Source organism: Nipponia nippon, unplaced genomic scaffold (genome assembly GCF_047370975.1).
Source record: "Nipponia nippon isolate SJK-2023a ecotype South Korea unplaced genomic scaffold, ASM4737097v1 scaffold_3, whole genome shotgun sequence".
Lineage (NCBI taxonomy): Eukaryota > Metazoa > Chordata > Aves > Pelecaniformes > Threskiornithidae > Nipponia > Nipponia nippon.
In genome coordinates, this window is record NW_028262347.1 from 7879274 (window position 1) to 7903668 (window position 24395).

Here is a 24395-nt window from a genome sequence, read left to right on the forward strand (position 1 = left end):
ACGTGCCCGGGAGAGGGCGAGGGCGCTGGGACGGGAGGCCGGGCACCCGGAGGAAGGCCCGCAGCCTGGGAAGTCCCCGCGGAGGAGGAGGAGGAGGAGGAGGCGGGGACGGCAGTCAGCTGAGCCGGGCCGCCGCCATGGGCGCTCCGTGAGGGGGGTGAGCGGGCCGGCAGTCGGCGGGGGCTGCCCCTGAGGCGAGCCCGGCGCGGGGGGACGGCGGCCGGCGGCCGGTTTCCCTCGCGGTCGCCTGGGGCGGGCTCGCCCGGTGACTCGGCGGATCCGGGGTGGGCCTGCGGGGAGGGCGGGCCGCGCCGGGGAAGGGCAAGCGGGGGAACCCCGGTTTGCGGCTCCCGGAGGCCGCCCCCGGCCCGGGGCGGGGGGGGTCTGCAGCGGGACAGAGCGGCCGTGACTGGGCAGAGGCGGGGGCGGGCGCCTCAGGCCCCCCCGGTGCCGCGGCGGGGTGGCGGGCGTGCGGTGGAGAAGGAAAAAGGGGTCAAGAAAGCGAAAATGAAAGTTAAAAATCAGCGGAAATGGCATCTCGGCGTGAAACGCAGCGGCGGGGGGAGCTGAGGCCGAGCGCGGCAGCGGGAGGCGGCGGCGGCCCGGGCCCTGTCAGGGCCGGGCGGGCGTCGGAGCCCGCTCTCCTCAGGGCCGGGAGCTGCCGGCCTCCCAAAATACTGTCAGGCTGGTGAGGGACTGAGGGTAGAGTGGGGGAGAGGGGGGTTCTTCCATCGCCAGAGGAAGGGGCTCCCGAGGAAGGGTTGGTTGGCCCGAGAGACCTCTCAGGGATCACTTGCTTTATTCATGCAGTCTGTGAGGGGTTAATGGGATATGGAGACCCACGGATACTCTGGTGTGGCGGGGTCAGAGGCGTTAGAAGGTGCCTGCCTGTTATGACAAGATGTGTGGCTTGCTTGTCTTCATAAAAGGAAGGTGTGTTTATGTTTCCTTTATAAATATTTATTGGGCAAGAAATCAAGAGTTTTCTCTTTGCAAACCTTGTAGTAAACGCTTCAGAGATGTCCAGCAAGTTGAAGAGCCATCCTGCTGAAAATGGAGAGCATCCCAGGAGTAACATGGAAAACGGGACGGACAGCATGGCTGCCCCAGCCCTTAGCACCTACACCCCAGAAGAGATGGTACAACAGATGAAAGAACTAATCACTGAGAACAATGAGTTAAAAGGTGAATGTGCATGTGAACTGGTCTTGAAATGCAGAAGCCCTGAGTCTGTTCTGTGGGGGTTTTTGTTCTATGAGTATGATTTCCGTGGTCATTTGCCCTTGCTGGATAACATTTTATACCTGGGTAGCATTCGCTGTATAAATGACTCTGCAAGTGGGAAGGCCAGTGTGATAGCACACATCAGATTGAATCAGTATAGAAGATCAGGGGGAGAACAGCCCAATGTATGGGTGACTTATTTGCTTTAGAATTATATGTACAAGTAGTAGAGCACTGTGTATTTTAGGAGGCGAGGTGAAAAATCTCTTCCTATGATAGGCTCTTTGCTCATCAACCTCTAAAAGCTTTTTTGGTTTGTATTTTAGGACTGTCGGGCAGCTCCGTTACAGACAGACTAATGTTTTGCCATAGCTGCATCAGGAGGGGTGGGTAATGCACAATGCCCAGAACAGTTTGGGCTGGGATGCTGTCTGAAAGGAGCTGTATCCTCTCGGGCAGAGAGCAGGCTGTCCTGCAGTGTGTGTCGTAACGACTATGAACGTTTAGATGTGGCAGCACCTTCTGTACTTCAAAAGGAAGTGGTGGCCATGGCAGGGTCTATCTGGGAGAAACCAATAGGATTCCCTGAAAACGCCTAAAGATGTGACTCTTTCAAGTGAGATAGATTTCCTTCTGGATCCCAGGACTTTAGGTGTCAGATACGACTTTTTTTTTTTTTAAATCAATAGAGCAAAACTCAAGGGATCTAGGAATTTTCTGTGTAAAAGACAGAGGTACCTCACTGTTTACATGGCAGCAGAGCGCGAAGTCACATATCTTGTTTGCTGTGATTTTACACTAGTGATTAAATTCCGCCTGAATCATTTTTGGACCTGGTCCAAGTTCTCTGCCTTGGAGTCTCATGGGTATCTGGCAGGAAAGTTGTTTCTAGAAGTACCTCTGGTATTTTGCTAAAAGGTCCTATATCATATACGATAATGTTGTGGGACCATATTTACAGCTGCTGTAACTCAGACCTTGCAGAATCATTCTCCAGAGCTACATTTATTTACATAACCTGCAGGATTTGTTGGCTGTTTATAATATGACATCAGGACATAATGGAACTTACTGGAAAATACAATGTATAAAAGATTTTTCAAGCAACTGGCTTTGAGTTTGTTGCTTTTAAAAAAAGCAAGTCTGAAATACTTTAATTGACTCTTCCTAAAAATCTTGTAAGCATTTTGGAATAGTAAGACTGCTGTTGTTACATACTGACTTTGTTACATACGTATGGCTTCCCAGCCAGGGGGAACTGACTTTGCTGTAAATTGTTGGGTGTATTTTTTTCAATGCTTTCAATCAAATCTTAACCAAATGTTCAAGTAGAGCATTGTTGGGCATATTTGAGACATTTGATTTGATAGCATCCGTTTTCATGCAGTAATTTACCAGTCTAAGATGTCTGTTTTCCCTACCAAGTCTCAGTAGTTTCAGAATCTCAGTTCAGTAGTTTCATTTGGGTTGATCACGTAAAGGAAGCTTCTACTTCTTGGTTTAGGAATAGGTCAAGAAGTAAGAGAGTGTGGGCATGTGATTTCAGCAGTGGATTTAATGCTATTTATTATAGTGCTAACGGATATAGGAAGTTTAGTTTTGCTTTGGTATTTAAGGTACACGAGAAGGAGGTTCGCATTTCATACCCAGTTATTGCTAATCCATTTGATACTGAAGAGTGCTGAGCTCAGCGTAGTGGAAATCTGCTGTTTCACTGACAGAGTATTAATGTGAATCAATGTCTTGTCTCTGGCTGTCGTTTAGAAGCCATGAAGTTGCATAACCAAGCTATGAAGGACCGATATGAGGAACTTTCCGTCTGGCGAGAGAAGCAGAAAGAAGAACGAGAATTTTACGAGTTAAAGTTTAAGGAGGCCAAGCAGTGCTTGCTAGCCAAGTGCATTGAAAATGAACAGCTACAGCAACAACTTCAGAGCTTAAAGGAAAGAGAAGAAGGAGCTGAAATGGTAAATAAGGAATTGGTTGGATTGACACACTTTTGAATTGAAAGTCTGGATCATTCAGTCATTGGAGATGTGTTAACGTCTCAATTTTTATCCTTATGCTTATATCTTTATCCAATACAAGAGGTCTTGGCCTGACGTGTTTTACAAAGTGAGGCTTCTCAGAGTGTAGTAACAGAAAATAGTGCCACATCTGAGATAATTTACATTGCCATTAACATTTAATTAACAGTGATAATTAACATTCTTGACATAAGAAACAAGAAATTAACATTTCTTGCTAACTTTTCATTCTTTATTTTGTTTACTGTTGGCTGTCTCTTGACTTTATCCCTCCCTTTGCTCATTAGATTATCTATGTCTCATGATCATTTAATTGCTTTTGTATTTGTGTTTCCAGGAAGAAGTCAACATGTAAGCAAAAAAAGAAATTACCTGCCATCTATTTTTATTATATCATTCTCCTCTCATGAAAACTCTTTTACTGAGGTCAGATTAGATCTGTACTTCTGCTGCCCCATTTGAGTCTGACTGGGCTTCCTCCCTCTGCCTTAACTTTGGCTCTTTACCACATCATTTCTAACATTGCAGGTGATTGCTTAGTATTAGCCTTTTTCTCAACGGAGACACTAGTAGACTCTCCTTTCCTCTCCTGACTGCCTATTTTATGGAACTCTGTAAGAAACTTTTCAGCATGTAAATCAAAATTGGCCAATGAGTTCAGAAGTTACAAGGGGGAAGAAAGTCATGTATAAATAGTGTGAATGTGTAAGCATTACTTACACAATCTTTACTTCACAGGCTAAAAGTTGTACTTCAGGATTCTCAAGGAAACTCAGAATTTCATAAATCTGGAATAGTTTTCAAAGGGGAAGTAGAGGATTTATTCTGCCTCTACCTGTTTTAGAACTTCTGGTACTTGGAATACTTAAAGTATGTTATTGACAGAGTGATCCAACCTGCTTGAGTAATCTAACATCCGGATAAGTAAAAATGAATCTCTTCTAATTATGTCATTCCAAGAGCTTCATAGAGTAAGCACTCGTTCTTCTGTGATTCTTTGCAGTTTTATCAGCCAGTGGTAACTGTAATTTAGACAGCAACATTTTCATTTCTGATTATGATTTTCAGGCTGACTGTCATTTAAGCCAAAATGACCTTCTGTCTTTAATGCTTTAGTTCTACTTTAATTGTTTTTCCTTTTACTTTTTTTGTTTAGAAAGAGCATAAAAAAATTTCCTCTGATAGAAAGAATAATTTTAAATTAGTCTAATTTTTCTCTCCTCTGTGTTTTACTATTAACTGAGATAGACTATAGTCTATTGCCACCGTTAAGGGACACCTCTGTTTCACTCAAAGTAAATCACAGATGTATTGTGTTGCCTCCCTTAGTGATAAACCAGCCCTCATAGGAGGGTTTCTCTCAAAACCGTATCTGTGTTAGCGCAAGTTGCTGTGAAGCTGTCTCTTCTTCACTGAAGCTGACTCTAATTGCATCCTCTTACAGCCTAAGCACAAAGTCAGGGAGAGCAGCAAGTCAGGTGGGTAGGGTGGTACTGCAGGATGAGAGACACTGTAAGCATAGCAAGAATTTGGAGATTTGGCATGAACGATAGATTAGAATGTAGTTCAGACTCTGGGAATTGTCCAGAATTTACATTGATGGTATGTGGTGTAATAAAGGCATTACCAGGAGGTGGAAGGCTCAGATTACAAAATGAAGAAGAAACAAACTCGCAGGGAAAGTTTCATAATGGGGAGAAGCATCTAAAGGAGAGAAAAAATTGAGGCTTCCTGGTTATGTAGAGGTGTAAGAGAGGGGTTTTGAGGATCCTGGGGAATGGGAAGAGGCAGAAGGTGAAGGAGATGGTCATGACTGGAAGGAGAGATTAAGGTTGGGGAGAATCTCTGAGGGACAGAGGCTTTGTGGAAGGGAAGGGATATAGGGAGAGATTTATACATGGAGATAGGGTACAGAGAAGTTGTATGGTGGAGGAAGGCTGAAAGTGGGGTGTGTAGACAAGCTCTCTGCCCACTGGTCTTTTCTCCCTAGAATCTTAGGTAGGTTTGGGAAAAGAGGAATAAGGATATGGGTGAAAAAATAAAATAATGCTGGACAATAATTCTGTAGGTTGGCTGAGACCCTACGTGGTAGTGAGAGGCATAGATTCAGCCGAAGATTTACATCCTAATTATCTGTGCATTCAGAGAACCAGGCCCATGTTTTCCAGAAGCATGACGCTCATCATTTGATTAACTTGGTTTCACAGTTTAGACTTCTTGCTGTCCAGTGGACCAAAGCATAGTTTAAGGATCTGTACACCGGGTGTTTCCAGGCAAACCTAAACAGAGAAGAAGGGATGCGGGACACTGTTGTTATGTTCAGGCTCTGTGCTCCTTGGCTGGCATTTCCTTTTGGTTGGCTAATGCAAGGTGTCTTTATCCCAGGAGGGCTGCATGGCTCCCGAGAAGGAAGCGAGGCAGCTGAAATCCCAGGTGCAGCGGCTCCAGGCTGAGAAGGCAGATCTGCTAGCCATCATTTCAGAACTGCAGGTCAAGCTGAACATCTCCTCAGCAGAGGATTCATTTGTGGAGATTGGGATGAACGTAAGTGAGGGGAATAAAAAGAACACAGTGACCTGCGGCCAGAAACTTCGGTTTCAGCTTGGTCCTTCTTTTTTTGCAAACTGAATTTTCTTCTTGCACCAGGCTAAATGATGAGGAAGTCAGGTCTGAGTGTAATTATGGTGACAATGTCTACTTGGTGACATTCTACAGCGAGGTATTTAGCACCCTGTTTTGCTTTAGTAGAAAGGGTGACTCTGTATCCATGTCAATGAAAAGTCTTTATGCCTCTTTGAGAGGGAACAACAAACTGCCAGCAACAGCAGTACCACAAGATATAGGTGCGGTGGATTTGGGAGAAGAGTTGCACGGTCGGACTCGATGATCTTAAAGGTCTTTTCCAACCTAAATGATTCTATGATTCTATGGTCTCTTAGGTTACCTGACATGGAGCGCTTGTGCGTTACAAGATGTAGTGGTAAAGGACTTGGAATTTATTTTTGTCCTTCCACTTTCATGCTCAGAGTAAATTAATTTCATAGGTAGCCTCCATCACACTAAAAATATTCTCTGGAAAAAACAGCATGGTCCAGCAGGTGACTTCGGACTACTTCAAAATGTTGAGTCTTATCTTAGTTGGAATTCCTGGGAACATCTGGGCTATGTTTTGTTAAGGGGCAACACCTATGCATAGAAGGGGCATTTTCTTTTGAGAACGAGGCTCACTTTCTACTGACAGATATGTAGAGATGCAGGCAAACAAAACTAAGTGCAAAGCTGTAGAGTGTTCCCGAGAGGCACAAAAATCTTTTTCTACTGTTCTTGTATCTGAAAAATCTTCACAGGCAAAATGTGAAAATGTGGGTCTCCGCTATCCCCATAATAGCAGATCCCTCTCTGGAAAGTACAAGTGCAACAAGAAATTAAGAGGATTTAGTTAAAACTTGTTTGGAGTTGTTGAAGACAACTTCTGACTTCAGGAAACCTTCAAGGATGCATTCTCCTTTTTCTGCTACAAAGATTCACCTTTGGACTGTGAAGATCAAGGAGTGAGTTTTGTAGTGGGAAAGAAGTGCGGTTCTTTTGGGAGGCAGGAGAGTGGTTTTTAGGCTTATATTTAAAGTCACCTGCAGTGATGTTGGCTGTTGCTGTGTGGTGCCCAGTCATCTTCATAGGGGAGAGTGGCCATGGAAGTTGATGATGAAAGGAGAAGGCCAAATCTCATTGTTGTTCTTCTCTGATCAGTCCAGAAGAGATACAGGGAAAGGCATGTGAAGTATTTAAGTTACGAATTTCCAAACATGAAACTGATCTGTAGGAGTTTTTATTTATTTTTTATTGCCAGGATAGTAGTTTTCCCTGTTTTTCTTCCTTCCTTAACTCGAGTAAATAAAACTATGTCCTGCTTAGTCCAAATACCAAGCTAATAGTGTTTTTTCTTTCCTAGGAAGGAGAAATAAATAGAACTGCAAAGGAACATCAGGAGAATAGTGGTGAAACGACCAGTAACGTTGCTGTCTACATGTATGTAGGTTTTTGTGTGTGATTCAGATTTCTGCAATGTATTTTGTTTTCAATGTGAGGGAAGTACTTTTCTATGAGGAATGCACTAGAAAATCCTGGTTTTTCTGCGGCCTTGCATCCCTCCATTGCAGTAGCCCTACCTTCCTACCATGTCAGAAAGACCCTCAGCTCTCTGGCATTTTTCCTTCCAATTTTCACTAGCTGACAAGAGGGAGTGCATATTCTGGCCAGTTGGCCAGGCATTTCTGTACATGCTGACTTGCCAACTTTTCAGGCTTTTAAGGGTGGCCAAACAGAAAAGATAAAGATAGAGGCTGCAGGGACTCCCTCCCTTCTAGTCATTGGAGACCATCTGATAGAGTATCTGTCCTCTACCCAATTATAATGATGTTGGTAAGAATCAGAGGTCTTGTAGGCTTTCAGATCTGAACCCTGTCTGTTCTGTTTGTGTGTGGTTGGTATAAAGTGTATCGCGGTGGGGTAGACAGACAGTGCAATAACATAGTTCTTATTTTTCAGGTTACTAGGCTTAAGACACCAGCATTCTGTTTAGGTTACTTCTCAAAATTTGATCTTTACATCAGCTCGAGGGCACAGGGGACTTTCTTGCCCCTAGCTGAACCTTTACTCCTCATGGACATAGACAGCTGATACTGTTACACTTTCCATTTTGGATACTGCCCAATTTAGCAGCTAGATGGTTGTGGCTGAACTCTCTTATTTACTTCGTGGCCTTTGCTTTTGGAAGGAAAGGATATAGGAAATGCTAAGGGCATAGCAGGCCAGAAATCTGTGCTCCATGTACAGGTTTTCCCTTAAACCCGTCATTCCCTGTGTCACTGCAAGGGAGAACAGCGTTTTAATGTAATGATATAGAAAACTTGTCCCTCAGCATGCAGTTAAGAAGTTCAAGGGGGGCGGGGGGGGGGGGGAAGTTATGGTCATGGATGAAACAGAGGGTTGCTGACCACAGACCAGGCTGCAGGTATTCAGCTTGCTGTTAGCGGTGGCTTGTGAGAACACTCTGGTTAGGAGAAGACATGCTCTGTGGGACTTGCTTACCTTTTGATGAGTATCTGGGCCACATCTACAAGAACAGGAGGTATATATACCTCTTAAAATATTTCCTGTGTCACCATGTGTCTTTGTGCAGCGTTGAAACTTTAGACTGGTGCTGTTAACAGGTTCAGAGAAATGTGATCCACTCAGGACAGGTTTATTTCTGTAAGAGTAGAACGGTGCACTAAAAATCCCCTGATAAAAGTTATTTACTTAAAATACCTTGGCAGAACACTGTCTTTGGGGTATTGAATTTTGCTCACCAAAGATTTCTAGCTCTGAGGAGCACATAAAGGATTACGCTTTACTTTCTGTTCTGAACTACAAAAGCAAAATAAAAAACACATGCCGTTTTAACAGCTGAGCTTCTGAAGTGTAATGTATATAACCTGCGTATCTTACCATATAGTTAGGGGATTTTTACTTTCTCTCTAGGTGGACATAAAAATGGAGGGAATGAAACACAGCATTTTATCACCAGGAAATTAACTTACCTTATTTTTCAGAGGGTTTTGTATTTGTTTTGGTTCATTTCTACAGTAGCATAATGCGATTTTCAAAAGAGCTATAGAACATGATGGAGGTGAAATATCGAAGAGATTTTTTTCTGAAAAAGAAAGCAATTTCTGATTACTGTTTTTGGTGGAACTTGCCTTCTTTTCCTGGAAAGGAATGAGACAGAGATAAGAAATGTTGCATGTTTCATTGGAAAAAAAAAAGTTATTTTAGGAACAAACAGCAGCACTTTGCAGAAGGAGCTGCAAAGTAGGTCAGAATAAATGCACTGGGTTTTGTATTGTCTTGACTGCTTTTGCTTTCCTTGCTTACCTGCTAAATTGTTCCCCCAACTTGACGGGGACTGTCTGAGCACTGCACAAAGCAAGGACTGCATTCGCACGCACGGGGACTGTGGCTAGCAGCTTGTGGGCAGCTTGTGGGAATGAGCCCTTTGCTCAGAACATTATTTTTCAGCACCGTGTGAAATGCTGGCCTCTCAGACTGGGTCCCAGAACTAGGGATAAGGGAGTGCTCTAGTACAACCATAGCTGTTGTTACTTACTTCTGGTTTGGTTTGAAGCAGGAGCAAACCTGCAGATGAATCGAAGAATTTGGAGTCTGAGGAGCTAACTGTGAGCCAGCTGCTCTGCTGCCTTAGAAATGAAACTCAGAGGAGGGAAAAACTTGAGAAGGAGCTGCAGGATCACAGAGAGAGGTATGAAGCAGGTGCACGGTAACATTTGGAGCTGTTTTCTTTCAGGGCTGCTGCAGTTATCAAGTCTGTGGCTGATCAGAGACAAGCTGAAATGTCAGTGTGACCTGGATGGGGAATTTCCCGAGCACTCCGTATTAATAACTTACTTTTGTGGTAGTCCTTCTAGGGATAAACCACAGGTTCTCTTCCATGGGCAAAAGGGTTTCCATGTTTTATCGTTATTTCCTATAGCACGACAGATCAAGACAAGCTACCCATTTCCTCTTGGGTTTGAACTTTCCCCAGGTTATGTCAGAATGATATGATGACTAGTTGAGGATGTTCTCTCCAGTCACTCCTCCATAGTTATTTGGGTTTGTATGAATCATCTGCGTGCGGGGCCTTAAGCAAATCACTATGTATAAGTCAGGGATTACAGTCCTCTTCGTGATATTGGCAGGCTACATTTAGCAACGCATGGGCTTGGAAAAGCTCCTTAGAAATGTCTAAAATAAGTTTAATTCCAAACTTGTCTAAGAGAGAGTTTTTCCAGTGAGACCTGCATGAGGGTCCATCTCAGCTCAGTTCTAGTGGTATAAATCGGCATGACTGTTCAGGCGTGGAAAATTGCCTAAGCAGTAGCTGTTGCAAATCCCCACTTCGCAGAGACAGAGTAAGACTTGCTGGACATTATCGACTATGAAAGGTTGGTGTCATGGTAATTGCTTCTGTGTGGTCTTCCTAGAAGAGGTAATGAGCCATAGCCAAATGATTTTTGGAAATCTCGGCCTTTGAAAATACCAAAGGAAAATAGGGGCAATATTAATTACTGGATTCAGTGAACAGACTGACCCATTTCCAAAGGGTTAGCAGTTTTTGACTGTACCAAAGATTGATCACTGTGGACTGAATGTCACTGTGATTCACCACACCTGCAGGCTTATACATCCATTTTAATTAAATATACAGGCTGGGTGTCCTGTGTGCTTCAGGAACCCCCATGGTTGTGCAGGCTTTCCTGCATGTCTGTGCTTTCAATTCCACCTCTTGTTTGTGGCTGTGATGTTAGAAAGACAGTACATCATTTGCATGAAATCCTTGAATAGTCACAATCTCACTTTAAATATAGGCCAAATCCATTATTGTTGGATCCTTCTGTTTTCCAGACTGTCAAAGCTGGAGAAGGAAACCAGCAACTGCCTGGAGAGTGGGACACAAACTGAACAGGAAGAAGAGGAGAGTTCAGAGGCCGTAAGTACCTGTCCTGAGCCAAGATTTAACAACGTACAGCTTGCTTCTTGAGGCCAACAACCTCAGGGCCTAGATTTCCACTTGCACTTAGGGAGCAAGGGGCAAATATCCTGCACAGGGCATGGAAGTGAATTTTGAACTCCCTAATCCATATCTTAGAGGTGGTTCCAAATTACACCAGCCATCAAAAAGCGGTGAGATTGGTGGCCAAGAATTAGGGAAGTGTGGCATAACTGCAGGTATACCTCATTGCCCTGGCCATGCCCACTAAACAGAGAGAGATGCAGTCATTTCTAGCTCCAGAAAGTCTTCTAGACTGGGTGAATTTCCTCACTGCTGGCTAGGTCAGCTTTTGGATCAGAATCTAATGACAGCATACTGTAAAACAGACTTTAAATGTGGAGCTCATATGGCACCTGGTTTGGGGTTTTTTCATGGTTTTGGTGAGATGTATTACAATGGTGGCACATAACTATCTTGGATTGAGGCACAGTTCCAGGCAAACTCAGTCCTGTTGTTTTCAGTTAAGGGTTTGAATGGATGTTAGGGTTGGGATTCAGCTCCAGATTCAGACACGTAAATTTATGTGCCTACCGTCGTAGGCGTCTCCATGTGAGGTAAGCGTGTCAGCTCCCATAGCAGTGGAGACCCATTCAGGTTCAGTTAAACTCCATAACACAGGCAACGAAGAATGCCTGTATATGAGGCAGTGTGGGTTATCTGAGGTGCGTGGGGCTAGCAAATATGCTGTGGGATCTGCTGGAGACCTGTGCCCTTCTGAAGGCCAGGACAAGTATTTTAGGGCAGGGCTGGCTTAGTTAAACTAGACCAGTTTGTGGTCAGGCCAAGAGATGTCCTTTCTAAGGAAAGCAGATGATGCCTCAGTTAATTCTTTCCAGTATTTTTATCTCAGCTTTGCCTGAGTTACAGCTTGAGCCAGATGCTCCTCATCTAAGTACTGATACTGAGGTCAGCATAGCAAGAGGGCTCTTGTCCGTGGAGCTCATGTTATCTCCCCCTATTGTAAAATGCAGATCTTCGTAAAATGTAGATCTGTAATGAAACAGTGTGGGTGTACAGTGTGGACCATTTGAGGGCTCTGCATTTGAAGAAATCCTGGGAGAGAAGGAAAAGTTTTTCAAACCTGCTTTGGCTGTGTTTGGAGAGTGAGGAGTGGCTGGGAGAGAAGAGGCTAGAGCATATCCTCTGCCAGACAGCAGCTGGACACTAACCTCAGCCAGGTCTCCTGAGGCAAGTCATCTTAAAGCCCCACCGCAGTTATTGCTCTGCCTTCCCTGGGAGGTTGCTTGCAAGCTTCCCAGAAGCAGAGATCTAGGAGGCAATGATTGAGGTGTTGCTCCTTTCCTGGGCAGGCTAAGAAATGGGCGTTGGGAAGAGACAGTCTGTACTGTGGGGTGGGATTTTCTGAGTTGGGTTAGCCTTTTCTTTCAGCAAGGCTGCCAGACTTGCTTTCCAGAAGCATGGATTGATTGTGTTCCAATTAAGTAAAATATCTTGAATTACGATGGCTTTCACCCGGGACCAAGAATTCACAGCGCAGCTTTATTAGAAGTCAGACTTTTGCCAGTGATATGTGGTTTCATTTGTGGACACGTTTTCTGTTAAGGCAATTTCTACTAATGCCTATTTTTCTGCAAATTGAAATGCCGTCACCTTGCAAAAATCATTGCTTTCATCTGTGAGTGTGATTGGATTAGTTGGATTGCTGCATAGAATACTTCTGTGGCTTGTTTTGCAGCTATGATGGTAGAAGAAGTGGTGGACTTTCCCTGTTAGAAAACGAGAGCTTTTCTTCAAGAAAATAGGACAGCAGCATGCTCTTGATACACCTGGTATCTTTTTAGTCACAGCCACCCAGCTCATTCACAAGTTGGACTGGAGAGTTTCTGTGCATTTGATGAGATAAGACATTATCAGTGAAAATTAGAGTGCTAGGGACAATTAAACTGATGCTAGCATGATAATGAGATTCAGATGTTTCTTTAGGAAAGCTCCAGGATGTACCTTCAGAGACTACAAACCAGCAGGAGTCAAAGGTTTCACGTCTTCTGGAACGTGGGGATATATTTTAAGAATTGAAACTCATATGTGTCCTTTGTGTCTTGGGTTGGAGGAGAACACAGCTGCTGTTTCTTTCCTCCTCCTGCTTTTTGCCTATCTTTAGGATCCTTCAGTGATCCTCCTGTGGTCTAAAGCCCAAATGAGAGGGCCAGTGACTTGCAAGAAAAATTATTACAGTTTTACTAGAAATCATGTTCTTCTTGGTTTGCAAAGTTGATTCATGAATAAATGGTAATGGAGTTACCACCTGGGGTTGTATTTTCTCCTTCAAAAAGTCAAGAGCTGAAGCCTTCCAGTCCTGTGGTACTCATGTGTGTGGGGTGGGAGAGGCTGGTGTGTGTAGGGAGAGAGCCATTTGGCTGGAGGGGTTTCATGCATAATTGAAATAACGATGCATAAAACCTTCCGTGTTCTCTGCTTCCTGTGCGAAACAAGAATGGAGAAACTAGAATGGAAGGGGTAATCCCAGTGCAGGATATAACTGGGAAGAGAAAGTCTAAGGTTTTAGTCTGCCTCCTCTACTTCTCTGCTTCCAAACTGCTGCTTCTGTTCCACATCTGCTGCCACACCTCTTTCAGAAGAGCTCGTTGATGCTAGCAGACTGGAAGCCTACCTAGGGATCGATCATGTGTTTGCTTCCTTGACAGACTGTAACTATTGCTTAGAGGACTGGCAGTAATCACTACGTCTGCCTGCTCTGCTGATGCATGTTTTAAATTGTGAACTCTGAAAAAGAAAATGTAGACGTGTTTCCCACCTGCATGAGGTGTATTCTAGCCAATGTTGGAAAGTCAGTAATAGTGTTGTTTTTTGAGTCACCTGGATTTTATGAAAGTGTTAAGTCAAAATGGGGTTCTGCCATATTTAGGAATAATTGGTAATGGTGAAGCCTTGTGGATGGGCCTTATTATTGAGTATAGAGTGTCATGGTGCGTAATGACTTATGCTGTTTCCTCTAGAGAAAGAATGATACTTCCTCATTAGATCTCTTAGTTAGCCTGCAACTTTTCTATCTTGAATTGTCCGTATGTAATTTTCCTTATTTTTTCTCTAAAAGGTTGGCAGTGAAGTAGAAACCCTGAATTTGCAAGTTTGTGCTCTGTTTAAAGAGCTTCAGGAAGCCCATGAGAAGTTAAAAGAAGCAGAATTGATTCAGAAGAAACTTCAAGAAAAGTAAGGTTCAGAAGAACAGAAGTTCTGCCATGACACCCAGTATATATTTGTATGACAACTCCCACCTTGGGAAACTCACCAGCTCTACCAATACCAACTTAAATGTCTGTTTCATAGAAACGCTGTAAAAGATTGCTGCTTCTTTGTAAGCGGAGATGAAAGTACAGAAATACAGTAATTGTCAGAAAATCTGAGCTGCCAACCTAGTTCTACAAATAGAACCCCAGTGCCTTGAATTTTAAGATTTGGGTTTTAACCCTTCCTGATGTAAAGGCAAATCTTTCCTCTTTTCTGCTTCACATAATCAACCCCTGTTCTAGTCTTAGGGTAAGAAGCTAAGGGACCTAGTTATGACCCGTTTCACATGAACTGTTTGTGCTTTTGAAGACCAATTGTGTAGGTTATAAAAAATGAGTATAAGATCCTCCCTTTAGTTGCTTAGTTTTCTGTCAAATTCCAGTTCTTAATAGTAAGAAAGTAAGTATTGGTTTCAGTAACTTTGTTTTCTGATGGTTGTGTATAGATTCATTTTTGTCTTTCCTCGTTCTTCATCAAAATAAGCCTTTAAAGTGAACCACACAAAGATTCTTTTTGTTTTATGCCTAGTGTGCCAAATCCATCAGGAAAAGATGAACAGGAGAGATCAACCTTTTTTCCTTGTTCTGTCAGGTGCCAGGTACTGGAAAGGAAAAGCTTGGCTGCTGCATCAGAATTGGAGGAGAAGCAGCAGCTAATATACACCGTCAAGAAACTGGAACTTCAGGTGGAGAGCATGCAGGCAGAGGTCAAGCTGGAACAAGCCAAGACACATGAAGAAAAGTGAGTATGACTTGGGTTTATATTTCAGGGAGGTATTGTCAGTGAGGAAGGGAAGTCCAAGCGAACCTGGCCAAAGGGGAATTGAATCTGAAATACGAGTTTCGTGTTCTGCACCCTTTGAAGCCATGTTATGTTTGTAGAGTCTGAACTAGAAACCTGCATTCACCTCAGTGTCTGTGTCAGTTTGAATCTGGAGTCTCCACATCAGGCTTGAATTGTATCTTCTCATCTAGTGAACCCCTCACTTAGGAAAATTTGAGCTGTAAGCCCTGACTTGTGTCTTTCTTTTGTCATAAAGTCAAAGACAGAACAGGGTCAGGTATAACGTACAAGCAGAGGAAGCAGAAAAGTGACAAGAGCTGTCCCCATTGACTAGCAGGGGTTAATGTGTCCACAGCCTGGAGGGTAGGGACAAGTCAGGTGGTTACAATGGTGAGACAGTTATGTTAATAAAGAGGTCTATGGTCTCTACAATACATTTGCAACTAAGAGAGGTAAGTATGCAGTGAAGCTGAGGTAAAGAGACTCACTGTTTGCTCTGGCTCCCTGCTCCCTTTCATGTGGAATCCATGTAAGGAGTGTGAAAATGTCAGTCCAAGCTGTTCAGAGAGGCTGAACTGCCTGAAGGACCTGTCTTCAGCTACTGGAGAAGCTGCTTATTATGTTTGGAGTCTGTGTCTGGTTCTGCTCTGGAGCAGGCACATTCCACAGCGGAGCAGGGGATCATGGCGTACAGGGGGCGTTCCTGAGCCAGGGAAATGCCAGGGGAGCGCAGAGCCCTGCCAGGAGCCAGCAGCTCTCACGAGAGTGGCTGACGAGGGCTGGGTGGGGACAGCAGCCACCCCCTGCTCCCACAAAATCAGCCCCAGGGAGCGCTAGCGACCAGGAGTGCTGCAAACAGGACGCGGAGTGTCATGCAGGGCATGATGCGGCAGTTTGCACAGGCGGTCGTGCAGGGAGGGTGCCTCTTCGAAGGAGGGGCATTCCACTGGCCAAGTGGGAGACTTGTACACATAACCCAGTACACGTAACCCAGCAACTGGGCACCATTCTGTGACCATCGGCACAGGTCAAGGGCACTCATCCTACCTGACCCTCAAGGCAGAATGGCGGGCATTCATCTGAGAGCAAAGGCTGCAGCTCTGGCTGGGCGGGTCTGCACCATCCACCCCAGTGGTGGCCGATGCCTCCACCCAGACGGAGCTGCGGAAGGGAGAGGCTGCAGTGCAGACCTCAGACTGCAGGAAGTGCCCAGACCTTTCTCCTGGGACAGGGACAGGCGGCAGACCTGCCTGCAAAAGCTGTGCCCAGGTGGAGGACCTCCTGCAGGAGGCGGTGAGAAGGCTGCATAACATCAGGGAGGCTGAGAAGGAGTTAAATAGCTGGTTCCAAGCGCAGTCTGCAGTGGACACACAGCCCACGGCCAAACAGCCAAAAACTCCCCCACCGGCACGCACAGAAGGGAGGGTATCCCATAACGCAGAAGAATGGACGGTTGTAACGACAGGGACCAGCAGGAGGAAGAGACTTCCCCCCGAAGCCTGAGGTGCCCTTGCAGAACCACTTCACTGCTTGTGGACTGAAGAGGAAAGACTTGTCACACCAGGAGAGACACTGGAGCTGAGTAAGGCAGCCCGATCTGCTCCCCGTATAACAACCAGCACAACTAAGAAAAGGCGACGGGTGATAGTAGTAGGCGACTTGCTTCTGAGAGGCACCCATTTGCCGAGTGATGCACTCTAGAGAGGTGTGCTGCTTACCGGTGGCTTATCAGGGATGTCACCGAGAGACTACCAAGCCTCGTACAGTCCACTGACTATTATCCGCTGCTGTTGTTTCACATGGACACCAGTGATACACCCAGGAGCAGTCTGAGGGGTATCAAGAAAGATAACAGAGCCCTGGGAGCAGCGGTAAGGGACTCTGGAGCGCAGGTAGTTTTTTCATCAGTCCTTCTGGTCAAAGCAAAGGGGTTTAAAAGGGCCAGTCAAATCTGGCAAATCAACAAATGGTTACAGGACTGGTGCCACAGCCAGGGGTTCAGCTGCTTAGACTATGGGACTCACTTTGAGAAACCCGGTCTGCTAGGGGCTGATGGGGTCCCTCTGCCAGAGAAGGGGAAGAGCATCTTCAGCCATAGGCTTGCCAAGCTGGTGAAGAGGGCTTTAAACTAAAGTTGCTGGTGGAGGGGAACCTCAGTCCATCCCACTCCTCCCAGTGTGATGCCAGTGTCAGCAATAGATGCCGAGAGCCTGGAGAAGGATCACAGGTCAGCAGGAGAGCACCTGTAGAGCAGCACAAAGGAATTCCAGCCACTCCAGCCAGTAAGTCAGCTTCGCCGGGGCCCAACTTAAATGCCTGAAATGCAAGCGTACATAGCATGGGGAATAAACAAGAGGAGTTAAGAGACGTGCGCACGCCTGCAGGGCTATGATCTTATTGGCATCATGGAGACATGGTGGGATGGCTCCTATGACTGGAGTGTTGGAATGGAAGGATACGGGCTTTTTAGGAAGGACAGGCAGGGGAGATGAGGAGGGGGTGTTGCCCTCTATGTCAGTGACCAGCTGGAGTGTATGGCACTCCACCTGGGGATGGATGAGGAGCTGACCGAGAGCTTATGGGTCAGGATTAAAGGGAGGGCAGGGACAGGTGACATTACAGTGGGGGTCTGCTACAGGCCACCCGACCAGTAAGACGGAGTGGATGAGGCCCTCTGTAGACAGATAGGAGCAGCCTCATGTTCACAAGCCCTGGTCCTCATGGGGGACTTCAACCACGCCAGTACCTGTTGGAGGGACAACAGAGCAGGGCATAAGCAATCCAGGAGGTTCCTGGAATGCGTTGATGATACATTCCTTCTCCAAGTGATACAGGAGCCAACGAGGAGAGGTGCTATGCTGGACCTTGTTCTCACCAACAAGGAGGGGCTGGTGGGGAATGTGAAGTTCAAGGGCAGCCTTGGCTGCAGTGACCATGAAATGGTGCAGTTCAAGATCCTTGGGGCACCAAGGAGGGCACACAGTGAGGTCCCTACCCTGGACATCAGGAGAGCAGACTTTGGCCTCTTCAGGGATCTGCTTAGTAGAGTACCATGGGATAAAGCCCTGGAGGAAAGAGGGGCCCAAGAAAGCTGGTTAATATTCAAGGATCACCTCCTCCAAGCTCAGGAGCGATGCATCCCAACAAAGAGGAAGTCAGGCAAAAACACCAAGAGGGTTGCATGGATGAACAAGGAGCTCCTGGACAAACTCAAACACAAAAAGGAAGCCTACAGAGGGTAGAAGCAAGGACAGGTAGCCTGGGAGGAATACAGAGAAATTGTCCAAGCAGTGAGGGATTACGTTAGGAAAGCTAAAGCCCTGATAGAATTAAATCTGGCCAGGGACAGCAAAGGCAACAAGAAAAGCTTCTCTAGGTACATCAGCGATAAAAGGAAGACTAGGGAGAATGTGGGCCCTCTCCAGAAGGAAACGGGAGACCTGGTTACCTGGGATATGGAGAACGCTGAGGTACTCAACGACCTTTTTGCCTCAGTCTTCACCAGCAAGTGCTCAAGCCCCACCGCCCAAGTCGCAGAGGGCAAAGGCAGGGACTGGGAGAATGAAGAACCGCCCACTGTAGGAGAAGATCAAGTTCGAGACCACTTAAGGAACCTGAAGGTGCACAAGTCCATGGGACCTGATGAGATGCCTCTGCAGGTCCTGAGGGAACTGGCGGATGAAGTTGCTAAGCCACCATCCATTGTATTTGAGAAGTCATGGCAGTCTGGTGAAGTTCCCACTGACTGGAAAAGGGGAAACATAACTCCCATTTTTAAAAAGGGAAAAAAGGAAGACCCGGGGAACTACAGGCCTGTCATTCTCACCGCTGTGCCTGGCAAGATCATGGAGCAGATCCTCCTGGAACCTACACTAAGGCACATGGAAAATAAGGAGGTGATTGGTGACAGCCAATATGGCTTCACTAGGGGCAAACTGTGCCTGACAAATTTGGTGGCCTTCTACGATGGGGTTACAGCATTGGTGGATAAGGGAAGAGCAACTGACGTCATCTACCTGGACTTGTCCAAAGCATGTGACACTGTCCCGCACAACATCCTTGTCTCTAAATTGGAGAGACATGGATTTGACAGATAGACCGCTTGGATTGCTGGACGGTTGCACTCAAAAGAGTTATGGTCAACGGCTCGATGTCCAAGTGGAGACCAGTGACGAGTGGTGTTTCTTAGGGGTCGGTATTGGGACTGGCACTGTTTAACATCTTTGTTGGTGACATGGACAGTGGGATTCAGTGCACCCTCAGCAAGTTTGCTGATGACACCAAGCTGTGTGGTGTGGTTAACATGCTGGAGGGAAGGGATGCCATCCAGAGGGACCTTGACAGGCTGGAGAGGTGGGCCTGTGCGAACCTCAGGAAGTTCAACAAGGCCAAGTACAAGGTCCTGCACCTGGGTCAGGGCAACCCCCAGTATCAGTGCAGACTGGGGGATGAAGGGATTGAGAGCAGCTCTGCGGAGAAGGACTTGGGGGTGTTGGTCGATGAGAAGCTCAACATGAGCCAGCAATGTGTGCTTGCAGCCCAGAAAGCCAACCATATCGTGGGCTGCATCACAAGAAGCATGGCCAGCAGGTCGAGGAGGGGATTCTGCCCCTCTGCTCTGGTGAGACCCCACCTGGAGCCCTGCGTCCAGCTCTGGGGCCCCCATCGTAAGAAGGACATGGAGCTGTTGGAGCAAGTCCAGAGGAGGGCCACAAAGATGATCAGAGGGCTGGAGCACCTCTGCTGTGAGGAAAGGCTGAGAGAGTTGGGGTTGTTCAGCCTGGGGAAGAGAAGGCTGCGGGGAGACCTCATTGCGGCCTTTCAGTACTTAAAGGGGGCCTCCAGGAAAGCTGGAGAGGGACTTTTTACAAGGGCATGTCATGATAGGACGAAGGGTAATGGCTTTAAACTGAAAGAGTGTACATTTAGATTAGATATAAGGAAGAAATTCTTCACTGTGAGGGTGGTGAGGCACTGGCACAGGTTGCCCGGAGAAGCTGTGGATGCCCCATCCCTGGAAGTGTTCAAGGCCGGGTTGGATGGGGCTTTGAGCAACCCGGTCTGGTGGGAGGTGTCTCTGCCCATGGCAGGGGGGTTGGAACCAGATGATCTTTAAGGTCCCTTCCAACCCAAACCATTCTATGATTCTCCTGATGAATTCTCTTCACTTGAAGTCTCTGAGTCAAGACTTGGATGTCTTCCTAAGAGAGGTGTTAAATTTTGAACAGAATTTGTGAGCTTGATATAAAAATATTGGATGATGGATTCTTCAATCTGAAATGCAGACGATCAGTAAGGACATTTGTTTGGACTGGGTCCATGGGTAGAGCAGCACACAACTCATTGGAAGAGAGATGTTGAGACATGGAGCATGATTTTTTTCTCATCAGAAATGCAGATTAGTTTTCAAGGAGCTGGTGGTGTTTTTTTTTTTCTAAATTCTAACAGATTATTTAGATTTCAAAGAATTTTTCAGTGTTTCAAACTTTCACTTCTTTTCTTGTTATAAACAGGGCAAGATTTACTAGCTTGCAGGATGCATACAGCAAACTCCTTCCTGAACTCGCTGAGGCAAAGAAAACAATCGATGAAATGAAAGTCAAAGAGGTAAACTCATCACAAGAAGAAATCATAATTAATTAGGGGGGAGCGGGAAGGGATGGGAGAATGTATCTAGGAAGAAATTTGGGCAGGGAACAACTGTCATCCCTTCCACATAATACAGTATGCAGCATGGCAGCATTGCTCTGATTAAACATACACCTTGTGCTGTCAATTATAGAAAACTTTATCCACACATCTGTACTTCCATGGTGTTTTCTAGATAAGGTCTAATCTGCAGTGCAGTGTGGAGTCCAGTCCTTAGAGCCAGTGATATGCAAAGGCATATAGGTGTTCCTGCAGCATAATTTGTAAATATGGGAAGGTAGACCTCTAAACATTTTTGTAATCTTAAATAGAATGCCTGCCACAGCGAGGTCTCGTTCATAACTGAGGCTCCATGGAAGTGCCAGATTCTTCTGTATAATTTTGGAAAGTGGGAAAACTTCCTTTGCAGTGTCCATTAAGGAGTTCTCTTTTACCTTGATACAATGTAGTTTGAAAGCTCAAACCTAATCTTTAAATTAAAATATCAATCACCATTGCTGGCTTAGTCTAAATTCCTGTGATGACCAAAATTGGAAGCTTTTCCAAGGGCAGGCAGAGTAAGAAGCAAACTTTCACTTCAAGCAGTGTTGTATGCAGAGTTCATCTCGTAATCATAGTTCTTCCTTGCAGCTGGACAGAGTGGATAAAGTTGTGGTGGAACAGCTGAATGCAAAGGTGGAGTTGGCAGAACAAGCCCTTGCTGCAAAGCAGCTCCAGATAGATGAAATGAAGCAGATAATTGCTAAGCAAGAGGAGGACCTTGAAACCATGGCTGTGCTCCGTGCTCAGGTATCGGCTTGTCTTCAGAAATTGGCTGGTTCCCCCACCCAATATTCAGAAACCATTTAATGGCTCACTCTGGAATACTGAATATCTGCTTGCTCAATTCCAAAGCATAATTCCCTTCCTCGGCCTGCCTTGCAGATCCCTGCAGAGCCTTTACACCATATCCTACGGTTCTGTAGGAGGAACTGTATGCTGGAGTCTGGCACAACAAACAAAAGCTGGGAATAGATGTGTTTGTGTATTTAAAACCACTGTCTTAAGAATCACTGCCTATGTTTTAGGGATGATTTTACTCAAACCAGTATGTGTAAACAGTGACGAAAAAGGGTCTGCCTCGCATTTAAGGCACAGAACTGACATCTTGGCCCGGTTCCACTGTCTGTGCCACAGATTTGTCTGTGTCATCGATCAAGTCACCTCCTCACTGCTTGTTCGTACCTCATTTCTGCCTCTGTGCAGCAGAGGGCAATAGCAGTGTCCTGGATAAGACACTTGAAGTATCTTATACAGAATCCAGAAACTACTGAGTCTTCTTCACCTTGTAAGTAGTGCAGGGCTTCACTTCACTTTGCAGTGTGTAGGTGCTGTGGGGCTGGTTTAAGTAGATGCAGGCTATCGTACAGATTTGCTATTTTGGCATATCGTATATGACTGTGGTTCAGTCTAAGTTACAAATTCTCAGCACAATTTCATTTCTCTGATCAGATGGAGGTTTATTGTTCTGACTTCCACGCTGAGAGGGCAGCAAGAGAGAAGATCCATGAGGAGAAGGAGCAGTTGGCTGTCCAGCTGGCCTACCTGCTAAAAGAGCAGCAAAACCTCGAAGATCTTGGCCGGTGAGAACAGATTTCGGCTGAGCTGCCTTTGGACTGTCTTGTTACCCTGTGTGCTGGAGATGACCAACATTGTCTTGCTAGCATCTCAGTAGAAAGGCAAACAACTTTGCAGACATTTATGTCTTGGTTAATTTTAATTTTAAAAGAGAAAAAAAAACAGTTGGCTGACTTCTCATTTTAATTTTGTGATAGGATCTCTGTAAGGCACGTTAGTTCTTACTTGGGTGCCTTAGCAAGATTTCAGTTTGGGTGATTCATACTTGGTAAATTTTCCCTGCTGATTTTTTTTGAGTTTCTTTGGGTTCTGGCCTCAATTTTAGTGGTGAAACTGCAGCTAAGCTTGCTACACGTGTGCCAGGGATATCTGCTGCTTCTCCAGGTGGCAGCGGTGAGTGAGTACCCTTAGTTTCAAGTACTGTGATACCCCGGAATTGCACCATTTTAGCACTCTTAGCTGTAAAAGAGAAAAAAAAAGTATTAACCATGTGTCCTCCACTCCTCTTGTGGAAGCCATGGGTAGGAGAAGAGTGCCCAGAATTTGAAGACTCAAGTTACGTTTTGCGTTAACTGTGCACTGAACCCTTTTTCTGGTATAACTTGCTTCTCTACTTTAATCAAATTTGCAGTTTGCCCTGAATAGCTGAGAGTCCCTGGAGTTTTCCAGAGGAGTGTGCCCAGATCCCTAGGTGTGCAGCTGCGCAAATCCTGCTGGCGTCAGTTGTGTGACCCTGATTTCAGCAGGACCCTGGCACGATCTCACAAAGCAGCAGCGTTTCCAGGTCCTCTTCCTGAGCAGCAGTTGTGAACTAAACGCATGACCAGTTGACATGATTTACTTGCAAATCCTTTGATTTATTTTGAAATCTCTTACATTGTCTGGAGACAAAGGGAAGATACCTTTTGCTCAGTCTTTTTTCAGAGCCCTTGACTTATTTTTTTTATTTTCAGAAACTCTTTGGCGGAGATGCAGAATCGCCACGGAGCCAGGGCACCAGATCGGGAACACTCACCTCGCCTTGTCCAAAGAGGTACTGTCAGCTCATGGGGCCAGGCCCTGCTGTGTTCAGTTTAAAACAGCTTTGCTTGGCTGCAAGCAGCTCCCCAGCTGCCCTGTGGCTCTTCTGGCAGCTGGGTAGTTGCAGAGAACGTGATTCTCTGGCTGTTAGGAGCAAGCCGCCAATCCTCTTTCCACCGCTCCAGAAAAAGAGTGGAAAAATCAAGTAGCATAACAGGTAATCATTTATCTTCTCTGCTTGCAGGAACTGGTAGTCAAGACTGGCCAGAGCAGCGGAATATCTCAATGTATTCATGTCCCAAATGTGAAGAAATTCTGCCTGATTTGGACACACTGCAGATTCACGTCATGGACTGCATTAATTGAGTGATGCCCTCCAATTCTTCATCTTCTGGAATTTCACCTGCCAAACGCATTTGTTTTTTTCTTCCTGCTCGAATAATGCTCAACTCTACATCCTGTGAAGGAGGTTTTCAGAGGGTTTCTCATTAATTCAATGGGAAAAGGGTAAAACTCCTACCCTGCCCTGTACTCACTAATCTTGTTTTAATCTGCTTTAGGAAAATAATTTTTATAGGTTAACAACATGGATATGTTAAAGAACTCCCAGTGTGTCTGCTGCTATGAAATCTTTAAGGAACATTCCCCTGATGTGCTCTGCTCTTATGGCTGGCCTGCAGAACGGGGCCGAATCACTGAAGTCAGAAGGGAGATGGGATATATGCTGATCAATTAAGTACTGTGAGGCTGTAAATACTTCATCTCTCATACACTATAGATCAGGAAAATAATACATTAAAAAAGCTGTTTGAGAAGCTTCCAGCAAAACGGAGTAGTGCTGTATTCCTCGAGCGTTTGAAATGAACCCTGCTCTTTCTCCAGATGGCAGTTTTATTGCTGCCCTTGTGACCATGCTAATCTGATGTTACATTTTTGATGGCTTATGTAACTTCTTGCTTTAGCCAGATGTGGGTAAGGTTTAAAACAGATCATTTAGGTCTGATATGTGTAGCTCCTGGTGTACCTAAGTCACTTGGTTTTACAGAACTGTTCATTTTTAAGGTATTGTGCTGATTCTTCTTTATTATAATAAATTCATTTGAACCTGTACAGTACTGTGCTAGAAGGAGCTGGGAGGGATGTAACCTAATTTAAAGTGAAGAGTATAATGGATTTTCACATCTCAAAATAAATCTATTCCAAGTATAAAGTTA

At 45.4% G+C, this 24395-nt stretch overlaps 1 protein-coding gene across 4 annotated transcripts; it reads left to right on the forward strand.

Moving 5' to 3' along the window:
• The first annotated feature begins 22 nt into the window (after positions 1-22).
• On the forward strand, positions 23-24395 carry OPTN (optineurin). Of its 4 annotated transcripts, none has more exons than XM_087766663.1 (14): positions 23-157; positions 1006-1185; positions 2989-3191; positions 5637-5795; positions 7201-7277; positions 9415-9549; positions 10695-10779; positions 13919-14034; positions 14704-14853; positions 20409-20502; positions 21175-21333; positions 22036-22166; positions 23115-23194; positions 23426-24395. In XM_087766663.1, the coding sequence occupies exons 2-14, from the start codon at positions 1020-1022 to the stop codon at positions 23545-23547; spliced, it is 1677 nt and encodes a 558-aa protein (XP_087622789.1). In that variant the 5' UTR covers positions 23-157; positions 1006-1019; the 3' UTR covers positions 23548-24395. The 4 variants fall into 4 exon arrangements, with proteins under 4 accessions (XP_087622789.1, XP_087622788.1, XP_087622792.1 ...); XM_087766662.1 differs by having other exon boundaries at positions 144-284; XM_087766666.1 differs by having other exon boundaries at positions 144-284; positions 9418-9549.

Bases quoted from the DNA above. Each gene is read 5' to 3' on its own strand.
- OPTN (XM_087766663.1), top strand. From the start codon at position 1,020: ATGTCCAGCAAGTTGAAGAGCCATCCTGCTGAAAATGGAGAGCATCCC. The intron at 3,192-5,636 runs GTAAATAAGGAA...TCTTTATCCCAG, and splicing joins GAGAAGAAGGAGCTGAAATG to GAGGGCTGCATGGCTCCCGA. The intron at 22,167-23,114 runs GTGAGAACAGAT...TTTTATTTTCAG, and splicing joins AACCTCGAAGATCTTGGCCG to AAACTCTTTGGCGGAGATGC.